Here is a 27,345-nt window from a genome sequence, read left to right as displayed (position 1 = left end):
TAAAATGTCCAAGTAAATTGAGGAAATAATTTCATCTCAGTTCATTAAGCTTGATTTTTCTCAATCAGAAAAATGTCCTTTTTTTTTTTTTTAATTTTGCTCTTTAAAGTTCCTTGATTTCTTCCTTACCCCCTATGCCCATCAATGGCTGCTATCAGCCAGGAAAACTACAGGTGTTTGCAGGCCAACCTGTGTAAAATGCAAATGCTTCCAACTACCTTGGCTGTGCACCTGATTGTGCTTTTGTGGAGTTCAGCATGGGGGAAGTAATCACCTTCAATGGAAGCAGAATCAATTTTCTGAATAATCACTTCCTCCTTGGGAGATGCTCAGGACCATGAAGGAAAGGAAAAAGGCTGTAGAGTAACGGGTGACAGAGGTTTAAAGAGTTTGAGGAAGGGGGGGAGGGAGGGTGTATCGGCAAAATTCATTTTGTTCCCATGTTTGATAACTAAATGGAGGTAACTCTGATTAATTATGTCCAAATAATGCTCAGGATTGTAGATCCATGCCATATCAAGCAGCAGATGCAGCTGAAGTGAATGTAGGAGTTGTAATTCTGTCTGGTTTACATGAATCTCACCTCTGTCACCTCTCTCTGGGTGCTGCTCTGTGGATATGATTTGGTTTTCAATTCGGTAGCAGAGGCAGGAAAATGCACACAAGTGATGAGCAGAGTGCACCAGCACAAACTGAAGGGACAGGCCACCAGTGGCTCTGGTCACCTCCTTGACCCAGAGAAGTGACAGAACCCAGGAGCAGAAACCAAACTGTGTCATCAAAGTCATCAAAAGCTAGCCCTTGTTTCTGCAGGACCAGAGCTGCACCCCTGGAGCTTGGCCAGGATAGAATCCCTGTCCTGGTACAGGATTCTCCATGTCCAGTGTCATTCCAGCCCTTCCAGGGCTGCAGCTGAGGAGAACACCCCACACTCAAACCTCAACAGCAGGAGCACTTCCCCAGCCCTTTCCTCTCAGCTGCAGGGGGTATTTCATCATCTGCCTGGGGATTTTTAAGGTATATATTGAATTAGATTGGATGCCAGATCAGTTCAAGGAAGGAATAACATCCTCCATTAGCAGCTCAACCTGATCCTCAGCTCTTTCCAGCCTCCTCCTGAGTTCATTACATTCTTCTTTCTAGCTCTTCCTATGCCAGCTTTACTGAATGACACAAAATCATCAACATCCAGTTCATCAGTTGTTATTGGTAGTGTTGTTTGCCAGATTTTGACCTGTTTGCATGGGGAGGAGTTATAAATCCCATTCCCCAACCATGCATCCATGCTGCTTGCCAAGAGATGAGGGGTGAGGGATGGAAAAACCAGGTCCTCCAGTCCTGTTTGGTTTTTCCAGTCTGAATGGCAGAGGGGTGGACATCACCGTGCAGGCAGGTCTGGGAGAGCAGACAGCAGTGTGTGAGAAAGAAGAGAGGGAGATCAATGCATCAGAGCAAGAATTGAAACAAGTTAAGAGCTGCATGCCTGTTAGCTCCTCACAGCCAAATAATCTGCCCCTGAAAGGGGAGGGTATCACAGTGACTGCAAAGGAACACAGCTTGGTTTAATAATATCAGAAACTCTTTTGAAGGCAGCTGTGTAGCTTAGAGCAGGTGGGTGCAACTCGACAGGGAGGCCTGTCTCTAGGTAGGGACTTTGTTAAAGAGAAGAAAGGGGGGCAGGGAGAGATATAAATTCTGTTGTCAAGTAACATCACGCTTTAATTTCATGGCACATTATGACAATCTGGTCTGTGAGGCACTCCCAGTGTGTGGCTGCAGAGCTGCTGTGTTACAGCTGATAGGCCCGGGAGACCTGCAGCCCTCAGCTAATTGTAAACCCGATTAAATAGCAGTGTGAAGAAGTTTGATTAATTCAATCTATCTCCGTGCATCGAGGCCAGGACCAGACGTGGCATGAGCCCCAAATCTTTGGAGTATCAAGGCCTTTGTTCTTCATGCTTAAAATTTTAAAAAATAATAATAATATTTTAAATCAAGCATAAGAAAATAATGAAATTATAACATCATGAAATGATGAAACAGAAGTGACAACTCTACTTTTCTTCCTAAAAAATCTCCAGCCTTTCTGCCTTTAAAAAATAATGCCAAAAAAGAGCATTTCAATTAGCATCTTTATGTGCTTGCCCAGATAAATTACCATACTAATAAACTTCTGATAGACTTTCAGGGGCAGCTTAACCAAGGCCTTCTGATCCTGCTGAATTCATGGTCTCTTGGACAGGATGGATTTGGACCTGATTAATTTTAGTTGTTTCAGTTGCAGAGAAACTGGGGATTGCTCTCTTCTAAGAGACAGAGAAAGAGGGTGTAAAAGGTGTAAAAAGGACTGTCCTGCCATCCAGCTGGCCTGGATACCACAGCACCCACTGCACTCTGCACAGAGCAATAATTTCAATTCAATTATTCTACACGATTCCTAAATGCTCATGGTACTGCCTTCCACCTCCCAAAATTCTGTGAGACTGGCAAACAGCACTTCCTTCAGCTTCTGAAGTCATCTGTTTGGTGAGCAGTTTTGACCAAGAAAAGTGTGAATATTCCTAGGGAACATTTTGACTTTGCCTGTTTCTATTTGGAGACAACTACAGCTGCGCATACTGGAAGTATTTGGGTCTTTTTCCCCACTGGTTTCCAAGGAATTGAGGGATTTTCCATGCTTAATTTACAGAGAAAATAGATCTACAAGTCAAGCTGCTCTTAGTGGTCTCTTCTAGTCCCTCACTAAGGAAAGTAATACGGGAAATGGTTCAAGAGAGATGAGGCTCATTTCTGTGTCTCAGTGAGGGATCTGCACACGTGTGTGCAGCTCTGCCTCCCCTCAGTCACAGCCCAGAGCATGTGCACCCACCTGGTGCCTCCTGCATCCCACGTTAATGGGATGGCTTGCAAAGGCACAGGAGCAGAGCCACACAAAGAGTCATATTAGATTATTTCTGTTATTCATCAGCAGCACGGTTGGACAGAAACCTCTTAAATCTGCCTAAAGTGGCTTCCTATGGATGCCGGTGCTACCACCAAAAAATAATATATTGTGCATACAGGTACAGCTTCCCTGCTACACACAGGCTGCTTTTTGTGTGGGATTATAAAGTACCTGCATGACCCTCCTAAACTGAATATCATTTGATGGCAGAAGCTGAGCAACTGCACTACTCAGGAGCCTGAAACCTTTCAGAAGCCTTCTCCCTCCTCTTCCTTCTCTCCCCCACCAGCAAACGTGGAGGACTTCCCAGGCCCCACCACACTCCTGGAATGCATTCTCTCAAAAAGCCCACTGAACCTCGAATTATTATTCCATGGTGAGAAAAGCAGTGAACAGTAGAAAATGACAGTTTACCCAAATGGAGGTGAAAATGCACTTTCTCCTGTACTTAAAAGAAATAACAGCTTTCAGCAAAGATCTAAATCCTAGCAACAAGCACTACATAAATGCAAAAAGGTCATCTTTTTGTTAGAGAAAGGTTACTTTGCTGAACACATACTTTAAAAAAATAATCTAGCAAAGGAAGTTAAGCTTGGTAACATTTCTGTTGTATTTGCACATGGGGAGAGCAGATTTGTGCACTCCCTGTCAGGGCAGCAGAGTGAAGGACGGTTGATTATAATGAACAATTTTCTTCTTTGAGAGGTACAAGGAGGAGAAGCTGAGATATGTTTCAAATGGCTACTCCAAAAGAAAATTTTGTCTCTGCTGAGCAAAGCACTGGTTGTCAGCTGTGAATTCACCTGGATGGCAATAAGGAGGGACTTTACCTACCCTGCTAGAAATGGCAGGAATGATGAGTGCTCCTACACCCCTGGTGCTCTCAGAGTTTTTTCCTTGTCCCTTCTCCTCCTTGGCTGAAAAAATGCTTGGGGTAAATTTTGGTTCCAGCAAAGGACGCAGCAAACCCCTCTTTGCCTTAAAAAGAGAGAGGAGAGCCCAAAGTTTGGGAGATGGGAGGTTCTAAGCCAAGAACCTTCTGTTTGAACAGACAAAGAGGCAAGGGGTGTGGAGGGAGAGAAACAAAGGCACTGAGGGCTGAACTGTGCAAATCCCTATTAGGCAGGAGAGTACAAAGGAATATGTTTAATTTTACTGCTAGTCAATAAAGTAAGAGGCTCTGCAAGCCAGATTGGATGAGCTGCTGTTCAGAAAGAATCATCACAAGAAACAGGGAGGAATAGGACGATGAAGGCAAATGCTGAGGGGAGAAAGGAGAGGAATGCATAGCAGAAAGTCTGTCAGAAATGCCCAGAAAACCTTGGACCTGCAAAGGACATTGATGAGGATACAACAAGTTGTGGGCTGCATGAAACAAGGGCTCCAAAACACCTGAGTCCAATTCAGAAGGATGCTGGTGGGGGAAAAAATCTCCACAATGTTTATTACCCTGGTCTAGATCCATTAATTCTTATGTGATTCATTTAATTATTATGTGATTCACATTCTTTCCTGGACCAAGCTCCACCTCCAAGATAACAAGAGTTCAGGAATTACCACGTCTAAGCAGACATATAAAACCTGGGATATTTTTCTAGGTCTCTTCTTGTCTTTGGGTGAAACTCTGGCCTGTTGATGCCAGTTGGAAACTGGTGTTGACTTTACTGGGAGCAAGGATTATATTGTTTTCTGGGGAAATACAAACAGTTACCTTCAGAGCAGTTAACAGAAGGAGCAGAGAAATCTCTGGTCAATAATAAGCTAAGCCTAGGAAAATAAAAATGCGGTTCTCTGTCACCTTGGAAAGATCAACACCATTTGTCATGTGGTGTTTATTCAGCAGAACAACAACTGCATTTGTGCTTTTGAAGGGAAATGAAAGGGGAAAGAAGCAGGAGGGGGAATGGGGGAGATCTGAGCACAGGAATGTACTGCCACTCCAGCCTGCTATCATTAAACCACATCAGAACTTCCTAATCATGGTGTTTAATTAAACAACAGAGGCATGGGTTTATGCATTAATAATGAGTCCTAGCACTTTAGCATGTCAGGCTAAATACAGTTTTAAATTAATAATGTAGCACCACAGCATTAGTGAGAAAATGAAATCTTATTAACAACTTAATAAAGTCCCTTATTTGCTAAAGTTCCAGCTCTGAGGGAACAGTATTATAGCAAAGCATTTGCATCCCTTAAGCGGGCAGATGGGAGGAGGTGCTGCTTTCTCACACCCTCCATAATTCCATTATATATAGCTCCCATAGTCACAAAATATTGCCTGGTGTCTGCCAAATGATGCCTTATGGTGCTTCTAAACCTGGGTGTGACATGCTGGGTAATCTGCAGACACTCTTTTTAGACACCCAGGCAGGACATTGCCTCCCTTTTTCTGGAGAGCCTGCAGGGGATGGATGGGTGCAGCGCTGCCCACCAGCTCAGGGCTCTGCAGGCTTTGGTGGCTGCTCCTCTCTGGGGCCAGGGCTGCAAACACTGCTTAGTTAAAGGCATGGGACTGAAGCACAGAGAGCAGCTGAGAGCATGAGGAGTGGCAGAAAGCAATGATTTCCTCTGGCTGAAGCCATCAGCTGATCCCTCACAATGGCCTCTATAAGCATTCTTGGACCACTGCTCAGTTTAGGGTGTTTTATTTTCAGGACTGAAGGTGTGCATGGTGAGGTACTGCAGCTCAGCTGATGGGAGCCACTATTGAAGCTACAGAAGCTCCAGCAATTTATAACCAGGGTTTCACAAAGCTTTTACCTTCTTGATTCCCACTGGTTCACAGACCTGGGCCACCTCAGGCGCACAGTGAATTGGTAAAAGAATAAAGAGTGAGGCCCCATCTGCTCAGCCCTACAGCAGAATCTGAAGCCCAGGGCCAGGTTTCCACTTGTTGACGTGTTTGACACAAATTTTCCTACCAAATTCCCTTAAATCCCGATAAACAGCTCAGTATCTCTGCCATCCAAGTGCTGGGTCTCTCTCTACAGGCTTAAAGTTCCATCTGAGCTTTGCTGAGGAAACAAAGAACAGGCTGCAGGACCATAATGAAATGAGTAATGTGGGGACAAGATCCAAAGTCAATGAGCTGACTTGAAATAGCTGAGCATCAAGGCCTTGGAGAACTGACAGAGCAAAGCCACAACCAGCCACAGGCACGAGATTCAAGAGAGATCATTAAAAATGATTAATAGAGACAGGAGCACACAAGGTATATCCAGCTATGAGTCTGTCAAAGAAGGGTCTCTTTGGGATATAGAACACTGATCAAACATCTTGTGCTGCTTGAAAACTATTGAATTAGGATGGAAATCAGCCAGCAACATCACTGACTGCTGAAGACAGGATTGGAGAAAAGAGTGAGTGGGTCAAATCCTACCTTTGGTTGTGCTCGTGACACCACAGAGCTATTTCCTGTTCCTTCCCCTTGTGTCTGCATTCCCTAATTTGTTGGACAATGTACCAACACAAGTAACCCTTTAGAGTGCTGGAAGAGCACATGAATGATTTGGGTAAGACATAACAATTTCCCTTCTCATAGTTACATCTCCCTTGAAAAGGAATGGTCTTCCATATTCCACACTTCCAAATTTAATTTGTGTTTTCATTATCCCATATCTTACTACAGAAAAAAAAAAATACTGATCTTGCAAGAAATTGGACATGAGATTCTCGTTGTGCCCTTTTTTTTTGTCTCAGTTAGTGCCCAGTTTGATGGAATGAGGAGGAAGATGAGGCAGAATGATCTCCTAGGAGAGCAGATTGCCTTGTGTGCCCTGGGAGCCCTGACCTGCCTGCAGAGCCTGCCTGTCCATTCACCTCCTCCTGCAGACACCCAGGGAATGTGGGTTCTGCACTTGGAAACCACAGAGTTCATGGCAAGGAGCAGCTTGTGCACTCTTTGTGCAAATGAAACGTCTAGGACATAAAAATCACCTCGGTGTGCCTTGTCTTCCATCTCCTCTGTTAAATAATAAATAGAAGCCTAATGGAACTGAGCATGGCTGCAGGATGCAGTGCAAGAGGAGGCAGAGCAGACCTGTGTGCTCCCCCTTACTTCATCATCAGTGAATAAATGGGTCACTGGTGAATGACATCTAAGTAAATCTCCATCCCTTTTTTATTCTGTCTTTATCCTCAGCCTACTGCAATGAGATATGGCTCAAAATCACACACCCCTGCCACAAAACACTAAATACAAACATTACAAATTATCTCATCAAACTGCCTTATGTTTCTACTCTGAGCTCAAGAAAACTTCAGCAAATAAAGTTTTTCATTCCAGAAATCCTTCATTTGGTTTTTAATTGTGCAGCAGGATGTCTTGGGATCTGGTCTTTTTCTCTCCCCTTTTTTTTTCAAATTTTCTATTTATTAATATTTAATCTCTGCACAGTGCAGAAGAAAATCATTTCTGCAATAACATCAGAATGGGAGGGTTAGAAATCAATAGCCAAGCTCTCACAAGACACATTCAATCCCTTCTTAATCCATTTTCAACTGCTCCCTTGCCTTATTAGAACAGCCAAGTTTTCCCTCACTCATTGGGTTGGGATATTCACGTTGCAGGAGGGAACTGAAAGTTCCCAGAGAAGCACAAACCTCTGGAAAAGCAGGAAAGAGAACAAATCATTTTTGTTTGGGGCAGAAGCCTGGACATCATGCTGTACCCAAACCATGCTTCAAAAGCCTTCTGATGGAAAGCCTGTCCCCATTTCCCTGAATCATGGCACGTTCTGCATTCATGGCAGCCCTGAGCCACTGGAACGTCTTTCCCCTTTGGTTTTCCTTCAGGGCCATCTGTCACACCCAGCTCCCTCAAACACCTCAAGCATCACCTCCTCTTCTCATGGGTCAGTTCCGCAGAGGTGTGAGAGCCAAACAAGCACTGTCAGTGGAGAAAACAGAAAGTCAGTGAGCAGGAGAATCCCCTTCACCCTCCTTAGTGCCTCTAAGGTTGAAGGATGTGACAACATGGGTTTGTTCTATGGGCTTGAGCACAGACACCAAACCCATGGGTGCCCGTCTGACCATGCACCACCTTGACCAAGGCACACCATAACTATGCAGAGTTTTCAGTTCTGAACAGAGTTTTCTGCATCCTGCTGCTTCCATCAACACTTTCCTCTTGGCAAGCCAAGCACCTTTCCCTGGGTATCATGTAGCCCCATGCTTTCCCCAGCATTCAGTTTTATGCCATTGAAGGAAGGCAACATCTTTGCTTGCCCTCCAAGGGGTGGCTGGGGTCCCTGTCACTGCCTTCTCTTGAGCAGTTGCATGTTCTGGGATAAAGCTCTGCATAAGAGAATTCAAGCTTTCCCTGAAATACCCGCATACTCCTCTCTGTGCAGGGCTCAGTGTCTGTACATCCCGTCCCTCTGCAGAAGCAATAATGAGGGCTGCTCGGCTTTTAGAGGGTGTAGCCAGAGCTAAGGGTCCTCCATGCATTTTTAGGTGCCATAAAGAACTCTGTCCTAGTGCTGAAGGGCTGGTAGTGTCAGGAGGAGCAGGAGAAGGAGTCTGGGACATGGGAGCAGCAAGAACTGCACATCCTATTTAAACATCCCGTATCCTTCTGCTAGGTTGAAGCAGAGCCAGATGGGAGAGAGAGGACGATGTGCCCTTGTTCTCCTCGGGACAGGGGCTCCTGTGGCACACCCGAGGCTGGCTGGGTGTTCTGTCCCTCCTGCGCCCTGCAAACCCTCCCTGCAGCACCGCTCCCGCCGAGCCCGGCTGATGCAAGAAGAGGCTTTGCCAGCAGAGGGACCTGCAGACCGGATAATCGCTCCTTCCCCGCTGAAACACGCACCGAAACCCGCGGCCACGCTGTCTCTCCTCTCCCATTTGGAAAAGATGTTTCAGACTCCTCTGCTGCTGGTCTTGACCACCTTGCTGCTGGTTGGTTTGGTTGTTGAGAGCTTTCTGTCTAAGGTGGCTGCTAAAGAAGTCCTTTCAAAGGAGAAACCAATTGAAAACTCTCTGTTTACTGTATTTTTAAAAAAATAATACTAATCCTGCAAATCCTTATAGCTATCTTCTTGCTGCCATCTAGTGAAGGGGAAAAAGTATAACTTAAGTGACATAAGCAGAGCGAAACCTATCCCAGAGGCTTGTACTTGTTAAACAAACTCTAACTTTGAATAAACTCTTCAAAACAACCTTTAAAGTTGCATGAAGATTTCCCTTTTGAAAGTCTCCTTCACAAAATGCCCTCCTAGGTCCTCCAATGGACGACTGCTGGTGAAAGCCTGACTTTGTCTGAAGAACAATCCAAGAGTGACCATTTTGTTGTACTGAAACTCTTCATATTGCTCTTAAAAGCTGTAGGAATTGTGGTGATCTTTGCAGGATCAGTAATGGAAGCTTTCACTGCCTTTTATATCACCATGAATACACAATTACTGTAGGAGGGTCACAAGCACAGGCTCTACACACACACCTAATTTCTCAGAAATTAGGCAGAATCAAACTCCTTGTTAGGAGCCGAGTGAGCTGCAGGACTGAGAACAGGGGTCTCATATCCAGAGTGCTGTGCCTCAGCCATAAGATCTTCCTTTCCCTGGATAAAACTGGTACATTCCTGCATGCCTCAGGAATTTTTGGGAGGAAAGCCTCAGCTGTGTGGCAGTCAAGGAATAAACAGGGAGCCAGCACAAACACAAACACTTCAGCAGCTCCAGTTGCTGTTGCACTCCTGTCACACTTCCATGACCTCTGGCCAGTCCAGACCTGTGGTTTTGGCACACACCTGCCAGAGTCAGCTCTGCCTGCTTTTGCCACCTGGAGATTTTATCTCTACGCACCAAACAGCCAGACCTGGCACAGAATTGCCACTGCTTGTGCTTTTCCTACAGTTATTCTTGCTGGTTTCCTGGGGTTACACGGGATGAAACATTCACCCCGCAGTTCCAGGGAGCTTCCAGCAAAGTAACTCCGCTCATCCCACCTCCTTTGGTACCCACAGAAAATGATCCAATCACACATTTCAATGCTTGAACACCTCTTTGCTTTCCACCCTCCTTGTGTTTTCCTGGATATAAGATCCTTGCAGCAGTGGGCAGGGCTGTATTTCCCGGTACCCGCAGCACAGGTTTGGGATCGCACCGGGACCCGAATGCGCTCCTGGGTCTCCCCCTCAGCCTTGGGGGTCACTGCGGAATTTGCAGCTTTGCCCACGTCCGGCTCCGTGCCGAGCAGCCGGGGGATGCCGGGGGGCCGTGGGTGCCCGCTCCCCTCCGGTGGTCGCTAGATGTCAGCACGGGACCGCCAGCCCGGCCCCGGGGACAGACGGACCCCGGCCCGACAGACGCGCGCCGCTCCCGGCAGGGACAGACAGACAGACACGGCTCGACAGACCGCACCGCTCCCGGCAGGGACAGACAGACAGACACGGCCCGACAGACCCGCACCGCTCCCGGCAGGGACAGACAGACAGACAGACCCAGCCCGACAGATCCGCACCGCTCCCGGCAGGGACAGACAGACAGACACGGCCCGACAGATCCGCACCGCTCCCAGGAGGGACAGACAGACACAGCCCGACAGATCCGCACCGCTCCCGGGAGGGACAGACAGACAGACCCAGCCCGACAGACCCACACCGCTCCCGGCAGGGACAGACAGACAGACACGGCCCGACAGACGCGCACCGCTCCCGGCAGGGACAGACAGACAGACACATCCCAACAGACTGCACTGCTCCCGGGAAGGACATGTAGGGTCAGTAGTAACCAAATCATTGATTCTGCCTTTTATTTTTAAAATGTTTGTGACTTGAAAGAGTCTTAGTGAAGGTATGTGTCCTGTCCTGAGAACTTACAATACCTGTTACAATCACCTGTTATAATCAGTAATTATAATCTGCTATTAATTATTAAATATTTACAGAAAATTTTGAATATGTAAAACGCTGGAAGAAATAAATCCCACTTTATAGCTGGTAAATACTCAACAACCTGTGATAGATTTATTTCCTACTGCATATGTCCACTTTTCCCCAAAGCACTTGGAAAAGATTTCATTTTCTGCCATGGTCTTCCACATGAGTCACTCCTTTCTGATATTTTTTTGTCTTCCTTTTTTTCCCCCCTTTTTTTGTTCTAGTCCAACATGTCAAAATGTAAATTCCCATTTCTCAGTTTTCAGTGAGAAACCAGGCTGAGTATTTTCAAAGATGCCTATTAACAGCTGCAGTTTGAGGGAGAAATCCAAAGCAAATTCTTCCATGTGCACTTCTTGGTAGCACATTAAACCTGAGTGAATTTCAGATTCATACAGATTCCAAATGATTTCTCTCTGCTGTGTGTTCTGGAATTACATACAAAGCATCAAATCCTCCTGCTCTGTTCTGCTGTAGCTGACGCACCTCCCAAGCTACCCTCAGTGTTGAAATAACCCTTGAAGAACTATTCTGTTTAATAAACCATGGGAGAGCCTGTGTGAGAAGTGTTTGCTTCTAATTTTTAGCCCACTTAGATACACATGGCATTCTTAGAAAGCTGGCAGTATTTGCAGAATGTCTTTACAACCAGAATTCCTGAAAGTTTATAACAGTACTGGTGCTTCTCATTGCAAGATCTTAACATGTTACCAAAAATGTAAAAAATTCCTAGCAGGGGACACTCCTGCTTTTAACATTTCCTCTACATCTTTTAATGGGAATTACTTATGCCAGTGATGATATTCTGGTACTTCCTTCCATTGGTCTGTTATGATTTGGAGTATGGGACTGGCTCCAGAGATGAAAAGAAGTTAAGCTGTGCTCACTTGCACTTGAAAGTCACAGTGGATATATAGAGTGTCACCATGAATATATGGAGTGATCTGTCCCAGGAGTAGCTAAGTGGTTCAATTCTCATAAAACAATTAAGTTACTAAAATCAGTAATTGGTCTTCATGGTTGGATAAGCCTGAAAAGGGGAGCAAAAGGGAGATGTGACCATATTGTAACATTCAAACACTGGAGGTGAGGTAAGAGAACTCCAGTGAAAAGTATGATGGACAAACCTGCTGCACACTGTGATGCCAGGCTTGGACAGAGCCAGCTTTGTGTGCTCCACTCCTCCAAAACGCAGAAACACAACCTCCCAGATTGCAGGGGAACAGCCTTGTTCAGGCAGCAGCTCTGCAAGCACAGCCGGGGCTGAATGTGTCACTGCTCATCTCAGCTCTCCTGGCTCTGATGTGGACAAGGGAGGGAGACAAGCTCGTCATTTCACGTTAGCACACAGCACACGGGGAGCTGATGGGAAGGGGATAAGCCAACTTCAGAGAGGGCCTGAGAAAAACAAACCACATTCTGGAAAGAGCCTCCTGTCACTGTAACACCCAGGCTATTTACTACAGCAGATAAACCGCCAGGTGCATCTGCAGCAACTGGTTGCATCTGCCTGCAGGCAATATCCACCTGCTCACAGCTATGTGTCACTGCACAGGATCCAGGATTCATCCCATCCTTTCCAGGCAGACCAGGCACATGAGGGGCCTGGACCAGGCACATGGAGAAAGCCTGGGATGCCCTTATGCTGTCTGTAAAGCAAACCTCAGTAACACGAACCAGTCTCCAAACTCTAGAAAAGAAAGAAATGGGGATCTCTTTCTCTTGCAATTAAAGTTTAGGCCATTGTTGTCACCTTGATGCAGGAATATGGGACTAAACATCCTGATTGTCCTTCTCCATGCAGCTCCACCTTTGCCAGTGGTTGCCTCAGATTCTCCTCCATGGATCAGACAGCACCAGTCCCAGTGATGATTCCCCCCACCCTGCAGACCATTTGTTTGTCTCCTGTCCCAGCGTCACAGTCTGTTGCTGGTACCCACAGCTGGGGAGGACATAGGGTCCCTTCTTCAGAGAAGGGCTGGCTCATCACAGATCTAAACATTTCCTGGCACATGGAAGGGAGGAACACTGTGAGCTCCTGAAGAAAATGGGAATAGGCAGGGCCTTGCCTTGGAAATGTCGCTGAACAACAGGTGCCCACCTAAACCACCATGACTGCATCTCAAGCACCAAGTGTGCCCTGGTGCTTCCCTGAGCTTCCAGCATCCAGGGAAGGGGAAACAGAGGGGAAGGGAAGGGAAGGGAAGGGAAGGGAAGGGAAGGGAAGGGAAGGGAAGGGAAGGGAAGGGAAGGGAAGGGAAGGGAAGGGAAGGGAAGGGAAGGGAAGGGAAGGGAAGGGAAGGGAAGGGAAGGGAAGGGAAGGGAAGGGAAGGGAAGGGAAGGGAAGGGAAGGGAAGGGAAGGGAAGGGAAGGGAAGGGAAGGGAAGGGAAGGGAAGGGAAGGGAAGGGAAGGGAAGGGAAGGGAAGGGAAGGGAAGGGAAGGGAAGGGAAGGGAAGGGAAGGGAAGGGAAGGGAAGGGAAGGGAAGGGAAGGGAAGGGAAGGGAAGGGAAGGGAAGGGAAGGGAAGGGAAGGGAAGGGAAGGGAAGGGAAGGGAAGGGAAGGGAAGGGAAGGGAAGGGAAGGGAAGGGAAGGGAAGGGAAGGGAAGGGAAGGGAAGGGAAGGGAGCGCGCTGCCCTGCGATTGGCGGGGCTGTCCCCGCGGCCCCTGTCGCCGATATAAGCGCGGCGGGGCCGTTGTGCGCTCACTGCCCGCCCCCAGCCCGGGCGCAGCGCCGAGCGGAGCGGAGCGGCGGGGCCGCCTCCTCCTCCTCCTCAGCGCCCAGGCAGCGGCGGCCGAGCGGGGCTCCCGGCGATGGCTGAGCTCAAGTCGCTGGGCAGCGAGGCGTACCTGGCGCTGGCCCCGGGCTACGGGCCCTCGGCTTTCGCCTACGGGGCGGTGCGCGGGGGCGCCGAGGGCCCGAGGGGCGCCTACCCCGGCGGCGGCGGGGCGGACTTCCGGGGCGATGGGCAAGTCCGCGGAGAGCAGCGGCGAGCAGAGCGGCGACGAGGAGGACGGCTTCGAGGCGGGCGTGAAGGGCGGCGCGGGCTTCGAGCGAGAGGGGAAGCTGAAGGGGGGAGCCCTGGGCAAGAAGCCCAAGGAGCAGCGCTCGCTGCGCCTCAGCATCAACGCGCGGGAGCGGCGGCGGATGCACGACCTGAACGACGCGCTGGACGGGCTGCGCTCCGTCATCCCCTACGCGCACAGCCCCTCGGTGCGGAAACTCTCCAAAATCGCCACGCTGCTCCTGGCCAAGAACTACATCCTCATGCAGGCGCAGGCCCTGGAGGAGATGCGGCGGCTGGTGGCCTACCTGAACCAGGGCCAGGCGCTGAGCGCCCCGCTGCCCGCCACCCTCAACCCCTTCGGACAGTCGCCCGTGTACCCCTTCGGCGGCGCGGCCGTGCCCGGCTGCCCCGAGAAATGCACTGCCTTCACAGGAGCCGCCTCCGCCCTCTGCAAACACTGTAACGACAAGCCTTGACTTCTGCCTTCTTCGGGCTTTTCTTTTATTTTTTTTTCCTTTTTTTTCTTTTTTTTTGGTTTGGTTTGGTTTTTGGTTTTTTTTTTTTTTTTTCTTTTTGGTTGGTTGGTTTGTTTTCTTTCTCTGCACTTTTCTTCCCACTGCCATCAGCCCTGGCTTCCTTCCATCAGTTAAGTCTGGGTTTTCTCTTTTGTTCTTCTCTTAAGTACCCCCCTCCTCCCCATCTGGAAATATTTGGAAGTTCACGTGGAACCCCCCCAAACCACCCACTTTCTACTTTATTTAGTTCCCACCCCTCACATGCAACTTCATCTGTAGAGTTATTTCCTTCCCAGCCTGTCAGTGGATTGTGAGCGTAATGTTGCTTTTCGCTTGCTCTGAGCTACAAAGTTTTTGAGCGGTTTTGAAACAGAACTGTAGAAAAACAGAGAGGGAGAGAGATCTGGAAATGGAAACCTCAGTGAATGTGCTTTGGCATGATCGACCTGTGTTAAAAATAGATTAAAAGGAGGAAGGGGAAGCAAAATCCAGCTGCAAACTATGCAATGTTTCAGAATCGTGGGCGGAGGGGGTTCTGTGTAGCCAGCTGGGGTTGGACTGCACCCTAAAATCCAAATGGAAATCCTTTGGTCGGAGCTCACGGGAGGGGGGAAGTCCAGTACTCTTGCTAAAACAATTGATGCTTCAAAGTAAGATGCTTTTTTTTTCTTTTCTCTCTTAAAAAATTTAACCCGTTCTTGGACTGAGAGGAACCTGTGATTGTATGCTAATGCTTGCTGTTTGCCTGTTTCTCAGCTTGGTTAAGTTTTCCGGATGATTTTCCAAAGTCGTTGCTCATCATGATAAACAAAGCAAAAGGTGACTTAACATATTTATATGTATTTATAATAAATAAAAGACATGAATAACCACTTTCTCTGTCCTACATGTCTCTAAAACCACCTGGCAGTCCCTGCAAAACCCCTGCTGGAGTCAGGTAAAGCAGAGATGGATGTGGCAGGAGCAGCTGTGTGAACTTAGGGGAATGATCAGAATACTTGGGAAAAGCTTGTGGATATTCAGCTCCTTATCAGCAGGGATCTGCATTTTTTCTCCACTTTCTCCTGAATCATGAGCACACAAAAAAATGTTGTTTATGTCTGACTCTGAGTTAAGCAAGCAGGGGTTTAGGCTGTGTATTCTGACACTTGCTGGGGAATGCTGTGCCCTGAAAGTGGTGTTTGACTGGGGTTATTGTAGCAGCGAGCTTAGCTCTGAGCACCCCTATGAAAAACATGGCAGGGAAGGAAATCTCTTTAAAAACTCTGCTTATCCCTTTGGTTGGTTTTCTGTTCTCTCTACAGCTTAACCCTAGATCTGCACCTGGGGTTTGGGCCTCTTAATATCGTGGCTGAGCTAATGATCTCTTGCCAATACTGACTGTGTTCGTACAAGTTACAAAGTGCATCTCGCGCTGGCCGAGCTCTCCGTGTCGCTTGTGTTGGGTTACTTTGGTTTTCTGGTTTCTGTTGTTCAATGCTTTGGTGCCTTGTATGCTTCACTAGTAATTATATAATAATAATAATAATAATAATAATAATAATAATAATAATAATAATAATAATAATAGAGGCGTATTCAGTGCTTTCTGTTGGGGTTGGAAATACCCACCCAGTGTCAGAGCAACCACGCAAACTGGTACAGTCGCAGCCTCAGGGGCTCGAGCTGTCCGTGGCCATTTGTGTTAGGGGTGGGGTGTAACTATTTAGGGTTATTAAACCAATTTCCATGCCTGTCGCTAGTGTTATGCTAATTTGAAAAGGACTGCCATCCCTCCGAAGCGCTTGTCCATGGCACTTAATTTTAATTAATACATTTCCAAAAGACTTTTTGTGTTTGGAAAACGAAGTGTGTGATTAAGCCTTATTCATAAAGACATATGTTTAAAACTGGTTCCTGCTCATTTCCATTTTTATATCTTCATTTCTTTCCTGTAATTAAAAAAAAGGGGGGGAAAAATAGAGTGGTTTTAGTGGTTTTACAGAACAATTTATCTCTTGTACCTTTTTCTGTAAAAGTAAATTTTGAAAATGCTCTTAAAGCACATCTGATGAAGCAAAAACAAACCAAAACCCCTACTGAAGCAAAAATGACTGGAAACTGCAGATCAGCAAAGGTCACTCAAAATTTTGCAGACTGAGTTGTTGCTAGGAAATATTTGGGGAAAAAAAAGCCAGTTTAACAGAGAATTATAATTTTTTAAGTAGATGTATGTTATTTCTGGTTAAAATTTGAGAAGATTGAAAATATTTAAATGGTAATTAGCTTAACTGTTCATTTTTCACCAAAGCTAAAATAGTTTGAGAATAAAGTATTTAACAGCTTAATATTTAATCTGAGTTTGGTTTAGTTAAAGACTTAAGGCTAAAAAGAATGGAATTTGTAATTGCTTCTTTGTCAAATAATTATGGCCCAAAAAAGAAGTCTCACTAATTTCAGAGCCTAAAAACTCTTCACAGTCTGAGACAAACTATTTTTGGAATTATGGGTTTTAGTACAGTGATTGTTTGAAATCTCTTCCTTTCATTTATGTCAGTAAAAACTTGCTCATACTATCATATCTACCTAGAACCCTAAAATTCTACCTTCTGAGCGTTCTTGAAATATTTAGAAGGCTCTTCAAGAGCCCACTTGGAATTAAATGATATCAGGAGGCTAAGTAAGGAATTCCAAATACAGAAGAAAACATCTGCATTAATTTTTTTTTAAAAGGAAAAATAGCAAGTTTGACTATTTAAGTGCTGTTATAAGGCTAGGTAGTAAAAACAAGTACAGAATTTATCAAAACAATACTAAAGGCAGTAAACCTTAAAGTACAACGGTTTTAATTCAAAAGGAAAAAGAAGATGAATCGTAACTTTTCCTGCAACAAACAATATTAAACTCAAAGAAAGTTGACCAACTTCTCAGTTAATCTGGAAGTTCAGTCCAGTGAGCTGCTTCTGTCCACCCTGGCTTGCAGGATTTTAGCTGCTGCTTAGGTGGAGCCCATTCTGCGTTTCCCATGGCAGGAAGGATCTGCTCTGAGGTGATTTACGCTGCTCTGAGCTGCTGCTGAAACTGCTACCAAGTGAATGCCGAATACTTCTCAAAGATGATTTTGTTGGCAGGGGATAAACGAGCAGCTGACCATTGCATTTGTGTGTGTGAAGCATCAGTGCTATCCTTGCAGCTGTGTGTGGTTATCCTGAGGATGAAGTCCTGTACTTGTCATTTGTTTTTCTCCTTCTCTGGCATATTTTGTGTATCATGTAAGGTTTTAAGTGTCTCCTTCCATTTGGTGTTTCAGAGAATATGAAGGGAGGACTTGAGAAAAACTGAAGAATTTTTTTTTCTGCTCAAATGTTCTTGTTATGATGCTTGCTCTTTTTTTTCCCCCTAAGAAGAATTTATTGTGTATGCTCAGATGGAACTGAAATACAGACCATGTGTTCTAATGTATTTAGTATCCTGATTTGTCATACTTGGAAGAAAACATAATGCCAACTTTTAATTAAATATAATATATTGTTTTCTAACCTCACTTAATTTTTCTTTCAACTCCAAGACTGAACAGCAAGAAGTGTCAGAAATGGGAAATACTGCTTCACTGTCTGTTGTGTTTTTTAACTTGTGTAATTCTTGTTACTAACCAAAAATGAAGGTTTTACAAACCAATATATATATAATGTCACTAATAGGAGATTGGAAACTGCTGCCAGCTTGCACTGCATCAGCCCAGGTTTGACATTAGCAGTCTTGAGCCTGCCAGGTAAAATGCTCTTCAACCAAATACAGGGAAGCAACAGGTTTGAAGATGGAGGACCCAAAAGCCAGCTGTCTACCTCAGATACCAGCAGAAAGTTTAATCAGTTGGAGTTCCTGGAAAGAAGCATGAGAATCATGAAGCTTTCCTTGTCCTTTGATCCACATCAGTGATTTTGTGTCATTCTCTCGCAATACCTGAATATTGCTACGTGCTGAGCTTGTTTCCAAGACTTTAGAAAGTGATTGCTTTCTGTTCTCAAATAATTTTTCTGGTATTGATCTTTACATATACATTTCTATAATTTCCATTTTATAAGAGCACTAGACATTTTTGAGAGTGAAATGAAGGTAGGGCCCAGCCCTGGTGCAGATTTGCAAATTGGCAGCGTTGGTGATACTGGTGACAGCAAGACAGGGCTTGGCACTCCAGGGCACAGTGCTGCTTTCTGACCCTTCAAGCCACCTTTAAGAGGCCCAGAAAAACTTTATACCTTTATTATATCAGCCCTGTAGCATGTGTAAAGTGTAGGGCATGATAGATAAACCCCTCACTTAAAGATTTTGTGGCTTTTCAGACCGAACCTGCGCATCGGCAGCGAGAGCCGCGGCACATCCTGTGGCAAGTTTCCAGCCCAGTTTGCCACAGCTGGAATTATTTAGTTTACAATTTAGGAGAACAAAACCAAGCGCTCCATGTTTCACTTCCACAGCATTGTGCTCATCAAGTGTGTTCCTTGAGTGGACTCTTGAAAAGAAGAGATTGGACCCTGACAAATTTCAGCGTTACGGAAATTTGTTTTACCTGCACTTGTTCCTTGCCGTGTGATTTATCAGCAGAGAAATCGTTGCTTTGATCTAAATCAGTGAAAGTGCTTCTAAAGAATGCTAAAATACACCAACCAATATTTTCAATTTTCAAAACTGCTTTTATATTCTTTTATATTGTTCTCTGTCATTTGATAGAATTTTTATTAGTATTGCACAGTAGAAAAGTTGGGGGGGTTTGTTTTCACTAATCCTGATTAAGGCTAGAAAAGACTCTTGATTACAGTAATTTTAATAATGTAAATTTGTTTGTGATATGTCTTTAGTCTTTAATCCCCTTTGGCATTTCATTCAAAGGGAGATGAAAATTTCAGGGATTTATAACATTTAAATCAGTCTTTCCATGAATGTTTCTCAGGAAGTTTTTCTCCTGTCTGAAATAAAAAATACCTAAATGGTATTTATTTTGTGATCAGATTAGAAATACATTTACATGTGGTTTTTGTGGGAAAATAGCTTAATATCGAGCACTTTCTCTTTACAATAAAGTATATGTGCATAAGAGAAAATGGAACCAATTATCAAAACCAATAATACATTTGAGATCTTTGCCATTCTTTCAGATGTTTTGAGGTAGGATTTTCACCAAGGACTTTATATAATCTCTTCATAATCAAAATTCACTTTAATTCTTCTGGCCATTACCCCAAATTCTTATTTCTATTTGTATTTATGAATACATACAGTTTTTAAATTATCCATTTAATTTTAAGTAGTCTTAGCTTCACTTCACAATAGTAAAATTCGAGTTAATGTTTATTCCTATAAAACTAAACAGTTTTGAGCATAACCCTCATATTTCTTTAAGGTCAAGCTGATTAATCTTAAGTATTAGCATTACAATTAACTAATGTGTAGAGATATTTAGTCAAGTCAATTCAGGGTGAAAATAAAGGGGTTTAATTTTTTTTTTTTTTGCTATGCTTAAGGCAGTGAAATTTGCAGAACAAAGACTTGCAGAAGACAAACCACAAGTACTTAAGGTCCTCCAACACAGAGGAGCGGAGCGTGCTGCTTTTCGAACTCCTTGCCCTGGTGAAGCAGCTCAAATATATCTATATTTAAATTATTTAACAGCTTATTTTAATTTTTAAGTCCTCCAATTCATCAGTGATTCATATTCATTAAAATCTGCTCCGTTAATGCCATTTGTATTTGCTCAGTTCCTCTTTCCCCACGCTAACATTGATGTTTTGTGCGTTTGTGTGTATCGATACGGAATCGTACTATGAATATAACCCAACCTTCCTCGGCTACCAATGGGGGAAAAAAAACCCTATCCGCTCTTTTGCCTTAAGTATTTCAAAGGGAAAAACATGGCTGAGCAAAAAAACATCACCCCAGCTTTTCCTCCAAGCCCACTTTTGTCTAAAGTAATGAGGCCATAGTCAGTTGGCTCCAAGGAGCGCTGTGATTTAGTGTGACGTACAGTGAATCATTGCAGATCCATTCGGACTGCATTCGTTATTTTAATGAGACACAGGCAAATCTGTTTTTTGGCCGCAAACCTTAAGATGCAAGCATAATGTGAAATGGTTGTTGATTGCCACAAGGCAACTGACATTATGGATTTTTATCGCCATCATTACGCACTTTAAAACTCCCCACATCCCAGGATATTCAGCCCCTTCCCTTTCCTCCCGCGAATGACAGGGAAGCCACAATGCTGACATTTAAAAGCGAAAAGCTCATCTATTTAATTTCTGGGCTTATGAAAACCTTACGTTGCATCCTCTGGTCTGATTTTTTTTTTTCTTGCTTTTTTTTTTTTTTTTTTTTTTTAATTCACGCTTTCCCAGAGGAGGAGGAAAACCCCCACTGCAGCGCGGTCACCCAAAAAAGGTCACATTCAGTTGGGCGACAGCAGCACTAGGTCCCCACCAGCCTGTGCTTGATGTAGTATAAGAAATGACAATGAGGCGGGCATATCTGTGCCCGAGCAGTAATCACAGTAATGGTGTTCATCAGAATTTACCAGTGCTGAACTTTCCCAGAGTCTGCAGTAATGCTTCCTCCTCAGTGCTACCAGTAAGGGATTTATTGTGCTTGTGTTTGCCTTCAAGCAAAGGGCACCCATTCGATTGTTGAAGAAAACACTTTCAAAATTAGGTTGTGCTGGTGAATGTGGTATTGTGTGTGGGCATGTATTTGTCAGTGTAAAATGCATATGTTGATGCATATGTGTAGTGTCTTCATGTGTGCCTGCATGAATAAGTGTTGCTACAATTTATTTACCTTCTGTGTCTTTTTTTCTGACATCTTTTGGTTGCTTTACCGGCATGGTTTTATTATGTTTTCATGAAACTTTGTACAACATCATTTGACTGGAGCACAGGAAATGCCATTGCATGAAAACCCCTGGTCTCCTGAAAAATTGCTTTGGCTTGTTCAAGCCAACAAACTCATGAATAATATTTTTCATCCTTTTATTTTATCCTTAATAAAAAGAAGTGATGTTTTGGGACAGTACAGGGTGTTGGTTTCCCATTGTGCCACTGGCAGCTTTGCAGTGAGAATGACAGAGAATCAGCACACCTTTGCTTTCTCTGGTTTCCAAATGCATCCATCCTATTTTTATTGATTTGCTGAAAGTAAATCTCATGTCCTGCACTCTTCACACAGATGTCATGAAGAAATCCTTATGCCTTCCATTTGAGAATTACATTACCTTAAGTATTTTTTATCTCCTGGCAGCTTCAGTGTAAAGCAAACTCCCCAGCTGACAGCCATAGTGGGTGCACTCAGTGTTTACAGCAGAACTGAGGCTGTAGGGGAAAAAGATGAAAATCTCTCGCAAAATGTTAAAATGGCTGCTGACTTGGAGGCCTCTGGCTCAGTCTTACATCCTTTCCAATGTCCAAGAAAATACAATTTTACTTCTAACAAGTTTTCTCCCCTTGGCTTTTTCCCTCTCATGCCTCAGTCGGTTTCCTGGAAGATTTGAGGACAGAAAACACTTTAGTTACAGGAGCTCCATTACTCCTAACAGTTCCTGTTGCAATTGGATGTGGCACTGTATAGAATAATCTTGGTACTTTGAGATTGCACAACACAGGAGAGCTCATTCCTGTCTGACTTGACTCCTCTTTCAGGTGCTTACTTGTAGCAGTCCACAAAAACCTTTTTTGGGGGTAAGCAATGCACAAAGAGCACCTTCTTTCTGCTGTTTCTCTCTTATATAGGCTCTTTGGGTTGGTCTTATATTTTATTTCACCAAAAGCAAACCCAAAATTCCCTGTCAGGCAAATGCTTTTCCTTTTCTTTTTGTTTTCAACTACCTATTGAAGTTCTCATCCTTGCAAATTCTCTCCCCTGTAAGTCTTCTGCCCTTGGTGGATTTCTGATCCAACCTGCAGACAGACTTACTCCTATATAAATACATGATAAATTAATTTTTGACCACATCGAGTGTGCATGCCTGTAGATATTTACTTTGTTTTGGCTTTTAGAGTTAAATCCAATTTGGAAGCGGCATCTGATCATTTCAGTGAAATTCTGTTGCTTTCAACTTCCTTCTCCAGTTGCCTTGCCCTGAGGCACAGAAAAGATCAAGGCATGTGCCCGTGGACACACAGGGACTGCAGTGAGTGGCTCACCAGATCTGAATTTAGATGATCTGTGCTTCCTGCTTCCCCAGATAAGTCGCACATTGCTCTGCCTCCCCGGCAGCATCCACACTGACATTTTCCCTCTCCCTCCTCACGCTCGGGGTCCCTGGGAAGATCAACCCTCTGTTGTGGCAGTGGTGTCACCCAAGTCACCTCCTGGCTCCTTCTGGAGCAGTGACAGCCAATTGGGAAGGAGCTGTAGCTATATCTTGGCTATTTTCTAGCAGTCTCCTGCTGCTACAACAGCCTGAGGCGACTTGAACCTACCCTGGGGACCAGCCAGTCCCCAGCTGCTCGGGAGTGGAGAAGCAGAAAGGTGGCTCCAAGCCATCTTTGTTCTCCAATCCTCAGCTTGTGCTCAGCCTGGTCGAGTCATAGGGGAGAATCTGGGCCAGAGTTTATGAAATGCTTTGCTACAGAAACTTGCCCTCGCTGCCAAAAGCATCTTTCTGGTTCTCTGAGCTCCCTGCCCTCCTCTTGCTGCCCTGCAAAGATTCCAGCCTGGATCCTGGCTCTGGGAAAGCACCAGTCTGTAACGTGAAGTGTCACTGCCAGGCTGTCCTTTGCTGCTTTCTCTGTGTCTCTGTCACTGCTCGAGCCACGGGCTCAGCCCCAGAGAGAGCCCTGCACAGAGCTGCTCACCCCAGGAAGGAGGCAGGGCTGGTACACTGCGGGTGGAGGAGGTGCTACCACTGGCTGAGAAACTCCTTGTGTTTCTTTTTGCAGGGAAACAGGCACTTCCAACTGGGATTTTTTTATTTGTGTGGTCACATCCCCACATCCCTCCTTAGCCTCTGGTTTTGAACCAGCCCCGGTGCACACCTGTAATTCCCCTCCCAGTCTGACACCCATATTTTGGAGTTAATCCATTTCTGACACTTATCGTGCACCAGCATCACTTTCCCAGCTTCAGAGAATCTTCTCATGTCAGCATCACAAAATTCACTTTTTGTGAACAGCATTATTTGGGCAGATTCTGATATTTCATTTCTACTCCCTGGCCCTTGCTATGATTTCCTGTGTACCACCTCAATACACACTCAGAGAGTTCTGCTGGCTGAAACACTCTTAATGGCTGGGATAAAATACTACTTTCTGGAATAAAATACTATTTCCATCTACTCAATGGCATTAATGGAACTGACATGAGGAGTGCTCCAGTTAAAAGGAGACAACCTAAGTGACCAAGCTAAGGCATGGAAAAAGTTTATTCAGCCCAGACAAAAATGTGTGTGTCTGCTCATTTGCTCTGGAGTGTCATTCTCATCAGAACCTGCAATTGGAGTAACACTAACTTTTCACTTTAATATAATCTAAAAACTTCTGAGAGCTCTGAGGGGCTGTGGGCTAGGCTTTTGTTGGGCCTTGGCCAGCACAGAGTGGCTCATCCTGGCAGTGATGTGAGGGGCATCTGCTCAGGCAGGAATGCCCCAGAACCCATCCCATCATGGCCAAGGCTGATATTTATTTCACCACAAATATTCTGAAGACTCTCTAATGATTTTCAGCCAGTTTGCTGCACTGACCTATGATTCATTCACCACATTATCCCAGCTGCTGACCTGAAACACTCTCTTTGAGTTAGAACTGAAGTTTATTCTGATCTCAATTTCCACTGAGATGTGGTTTTACCCTGAGTTTGGGGTTTCATTTGGTCCAGCTGTTAAAATTCAGGAGTAGCATACCCCAGATTTAGAGACAGGGGATGGTGGAGTTTAAGCCAAATATGAAAAACCTTCCAACACAGTGGACATTGATTTTGAGGTAAAAACATGAATAATTTACGGTGGATTGGAGAAGCTCTTTTCACATAAACTTGGCCATCACAATCCAGAAATCTTGATTTCTAGTGTCTGTCTAAATAGTCATGTACAGAGCAGACAAAGTGTCTTCATTCATTCAGGAGCTGAAAAGTGGAAATTACATGTCTTTCCTCTTCATTTTCTCTGGGAAAATCTTTTAACTAATTTATGGAGTAGTTAATCTGGTTTTGCACGTGTGTGGGTAAATGAGCATGTCATGTGTCTTCATGTGCAGGAGAAAAAAATTATTTCCTGATGGCAAGATAATGGAAACATATTGGGGGTGAGAGAAGGGTTTCATTAGAAAAGCACAGCTTCACGAGTACAATCCTTGCATATGAATCATGACTCATCTGCTCCAGAATGAAAAAAAAAATATCACTGGGAGTCAGATTATTGTACCTAACTCAACATCTAAAAGTCAGACAACTAATTAAGCCTGGGCTGTCTCCATCCTGAGGAATAATAGATAACAGCTTCCCAAGGGTAATTCATGTCACTGTAGAATAGGTGGACAAGTCGCCTTCTGGGGATGCTTATCTCTTGGCATTGGCTGCAGAAGCTGCACAGATAGCTCAGAATAGATGCCTGGTCTGCAGGGGCAGGAACACACTGAGAAGAGCCTCTGCCTCACAGCCTAGTGCTAGAATTAGGACTTGAAATGAAAGCTTAAAAGGTCGTGGTTTCCTAGCAGTTAGAATAATCTGTCCCCAATAAGAAGCAGCCCATCAGCAGCCAGAATAACCCAGGGCAATGTGAAATTAAAAGCAGTTTTCATTAAGGCTGCCAAGGGAAAGTGTTTGTATCTGTGGGAGGCAAGTCTGGTCACTAAATAATATGGGATGATAACAATGAAAGAGATAAAGGAATAGGGGCACATGGAGTGAATTATGCTGACAAATATCAGAGTTAAGCTCTGAAAGTTGAGGGTTGTGGACAGTGTCTGCCTCTGGGACTTGGAGTGTTCAGACAGGGCAGAGCCTCTCTCAGAGGCCCATTAGAAAGATTTATTGAGTCACAGAGTCCTGGAATAGTTTAGGTTGGAAAAGCCCTCCAAGATCATCATCCAAGCATTACCCCAGCACTAAACCACGTGCACAAATACCACATTTTTAAATCCCTCCAGGGGTGGTGACTCCACCACTGCCCTGGGCAGCCCTTGCCAGGGCTTGACAACCCTTTCTGTGAGGAAGTTTTTCCTAATTTCCAAACTAAACCTCTCCTGGCACAACTTGAGGCCATTTCCTCTTGTCCTATCACTCCTTACTTGGGAGAAGAGACTGATCCCCAGGCAAACTGAATTTATCACAAGATATTTGAGGGAGGGTAAATTTGTACTTCTCTGTTGCCCTGGAGCTGTGAGCTGAACATGGTTGATGTTATTTGCTGTAAGAAGATGATGCTCAGACACACTGCAAAAATCAGCCTGAATGAACGGAAAAGCCCCAATTCCACAGCTATAAAGTGGGAAAAAAGCAGTGCACATCCAGGATGGCATTTTGCACCTGAGAACACAGCAAACAGCAGTGCATTTCTGAAATGCATAGTATGGCACTGCACTGTGCACTTGCCTCTGACTAATGCCATGTGAAAGTGGCCTGATGCAGTGTGTTATTTGTCCTGATGTATTCTGGAGCTCCTGTGAACAAATGTTAAGGAGGCTGTGAAGCTGTCGCGCTTTGTAAAGGCTCCTCAAAGGTTGCAGATTTAGTAGCTACCATTCTAAAATGCAATCGTGTTTTTAAAGCTTTTCTTTTCCCTGGGTGGAGCCTGCACAGACACCCAGAAGGTTTTTTTTAATTGATGTCCATAACTCTTCCATGGTTAAAGCAGGGCAGCAGAGAGGGCACTGAACTGCAGTTGCACTGTGATTTACTACCAGGGTTTGACAACAGCATTCCATACATATCCACTGGAAAATGCTCTTAATTTTCCCTCAAGTCTGCCACCCGAGATATCTACAAATTCTGAAATTCGGTGATGGAGCGAGGGTGGAGAGAGTCATCGCGTTTAACCCGTGACTGCCCCATTTTTCATCCTCACAAGGACATTAAACACAGTAAAACGAGTCCTGCTGGAAGCCTGTGTCTCCCTGAAGTGGGCAAACGATAGGTTAAGAGAAAGCAAATGAAAGGTAAGATTAATAGCATTTATCATGGCAGATAGACTAGCAGTTTGCTAATTAAAGATGTTAGAACATAGAAGCAGCCAAGGATCAGTGGCTTTTAATGAGGATGTTGTAGGGTGATTTAGGTCTAATTTTCTGCTTAATAAGGCTGGTTTAAAAAGTAATTTTGTTGGGATGTGACTCTCCTAAACCTGTTCATTATCAGTGATGGGACTTCACTTCAACACTCCAGGAAATGTTGTGTTTAATTAATATTGTGTCGGCAAGTGGATATGCTGACAGATGAGAAAAAAATTGATGAAGAACTTTCAAGGACATTGACTTCATTACACAGCTTCATTATAGCCTGAATAACTGGCTAAATATGTCACTGGAAAGATAATGTGCCACTTTTAACTCTTTTCTGTGTGTTGTTCATGTAAGCAGAGGGTTTCTTTCAAAATAGCCACTATTGAAAAAAAAAACGCATCAAGGGATCAGATCTTCATTTTCTCATTGATTCATTTTCTTTGTGAGATTTCTAACTGATGGTGGAGATGTAAAGCAAAATACTGTGGGTTATTTACATTAATTCACCAACCATTTTGCTTGGGCAGAATGTGATGTTAGTAAGTGACATTCTTCACCACTGGGTAATTTTCCACAGTACCCCTGAGACAGGAGTAGGAATTAATTTAGAAGATTTTTATTTCTCTGGCCAAAACAGCATCTTGAGGTAAAGTGATGGATTGATCAGTGCCTATATATATATATATATATATATGGTACCAGGGTGGGATTTCAAACGAATCTTTTCACCTCAACTCAGAATTGTTGCACAACAATCCTTATTCCCCACCAAGGAACATCATTTTTAGCTCTGATTAGTGGGTAATATATTTGTATCCTAAA

The 27,345-nt window shown here is 44.5% G+C and overlaps 1 protein-coding gene across 1 annotated transcript; it reads left to right on the top strand.

Annotated features, from left to right (window-relative positions):
• Positions 1-13,633: 13,633 nt before the first annotated feature.
• On the top strand, positions 13,634-15,799 carry BHLHE23 (basic helix-loop-helix family member e23). The gene is given in 2 exon segments (XM_058036341.1): positions 13,634-13,778; positions 13,780-15,799. Coding segments are annotated over 2 exon segments (669 nt in total). The 5' UTR covers positions 13,634-13,635; the 3' UTR covers positions 14,306-15,799.
• Positions 15,800-27,345: the final 11,546 nt, after the last annotated feature.

The sequence above is a fragment of the Melospiza georgiana genome, chromosome 17, assembly GCF_028018845.1.
Source record: "Melospiza georgiana isolate bMelGeo1 chromosome 17, bMelGeo1.pri, whole genome shotgun sequence".
Taxonomy (NCBI): domain Eukaryota; kingdom Metazoa; phylum Chordata; class Aves; order Passeriformes; family Passerellidae; genus Melospiza; species Melospiza georgiana.
The sequence above is the reverse complement of the archived record's forward strand: the minus strand, read 5'-3'. Positions and strand labels throughout refer to the sequence as shown.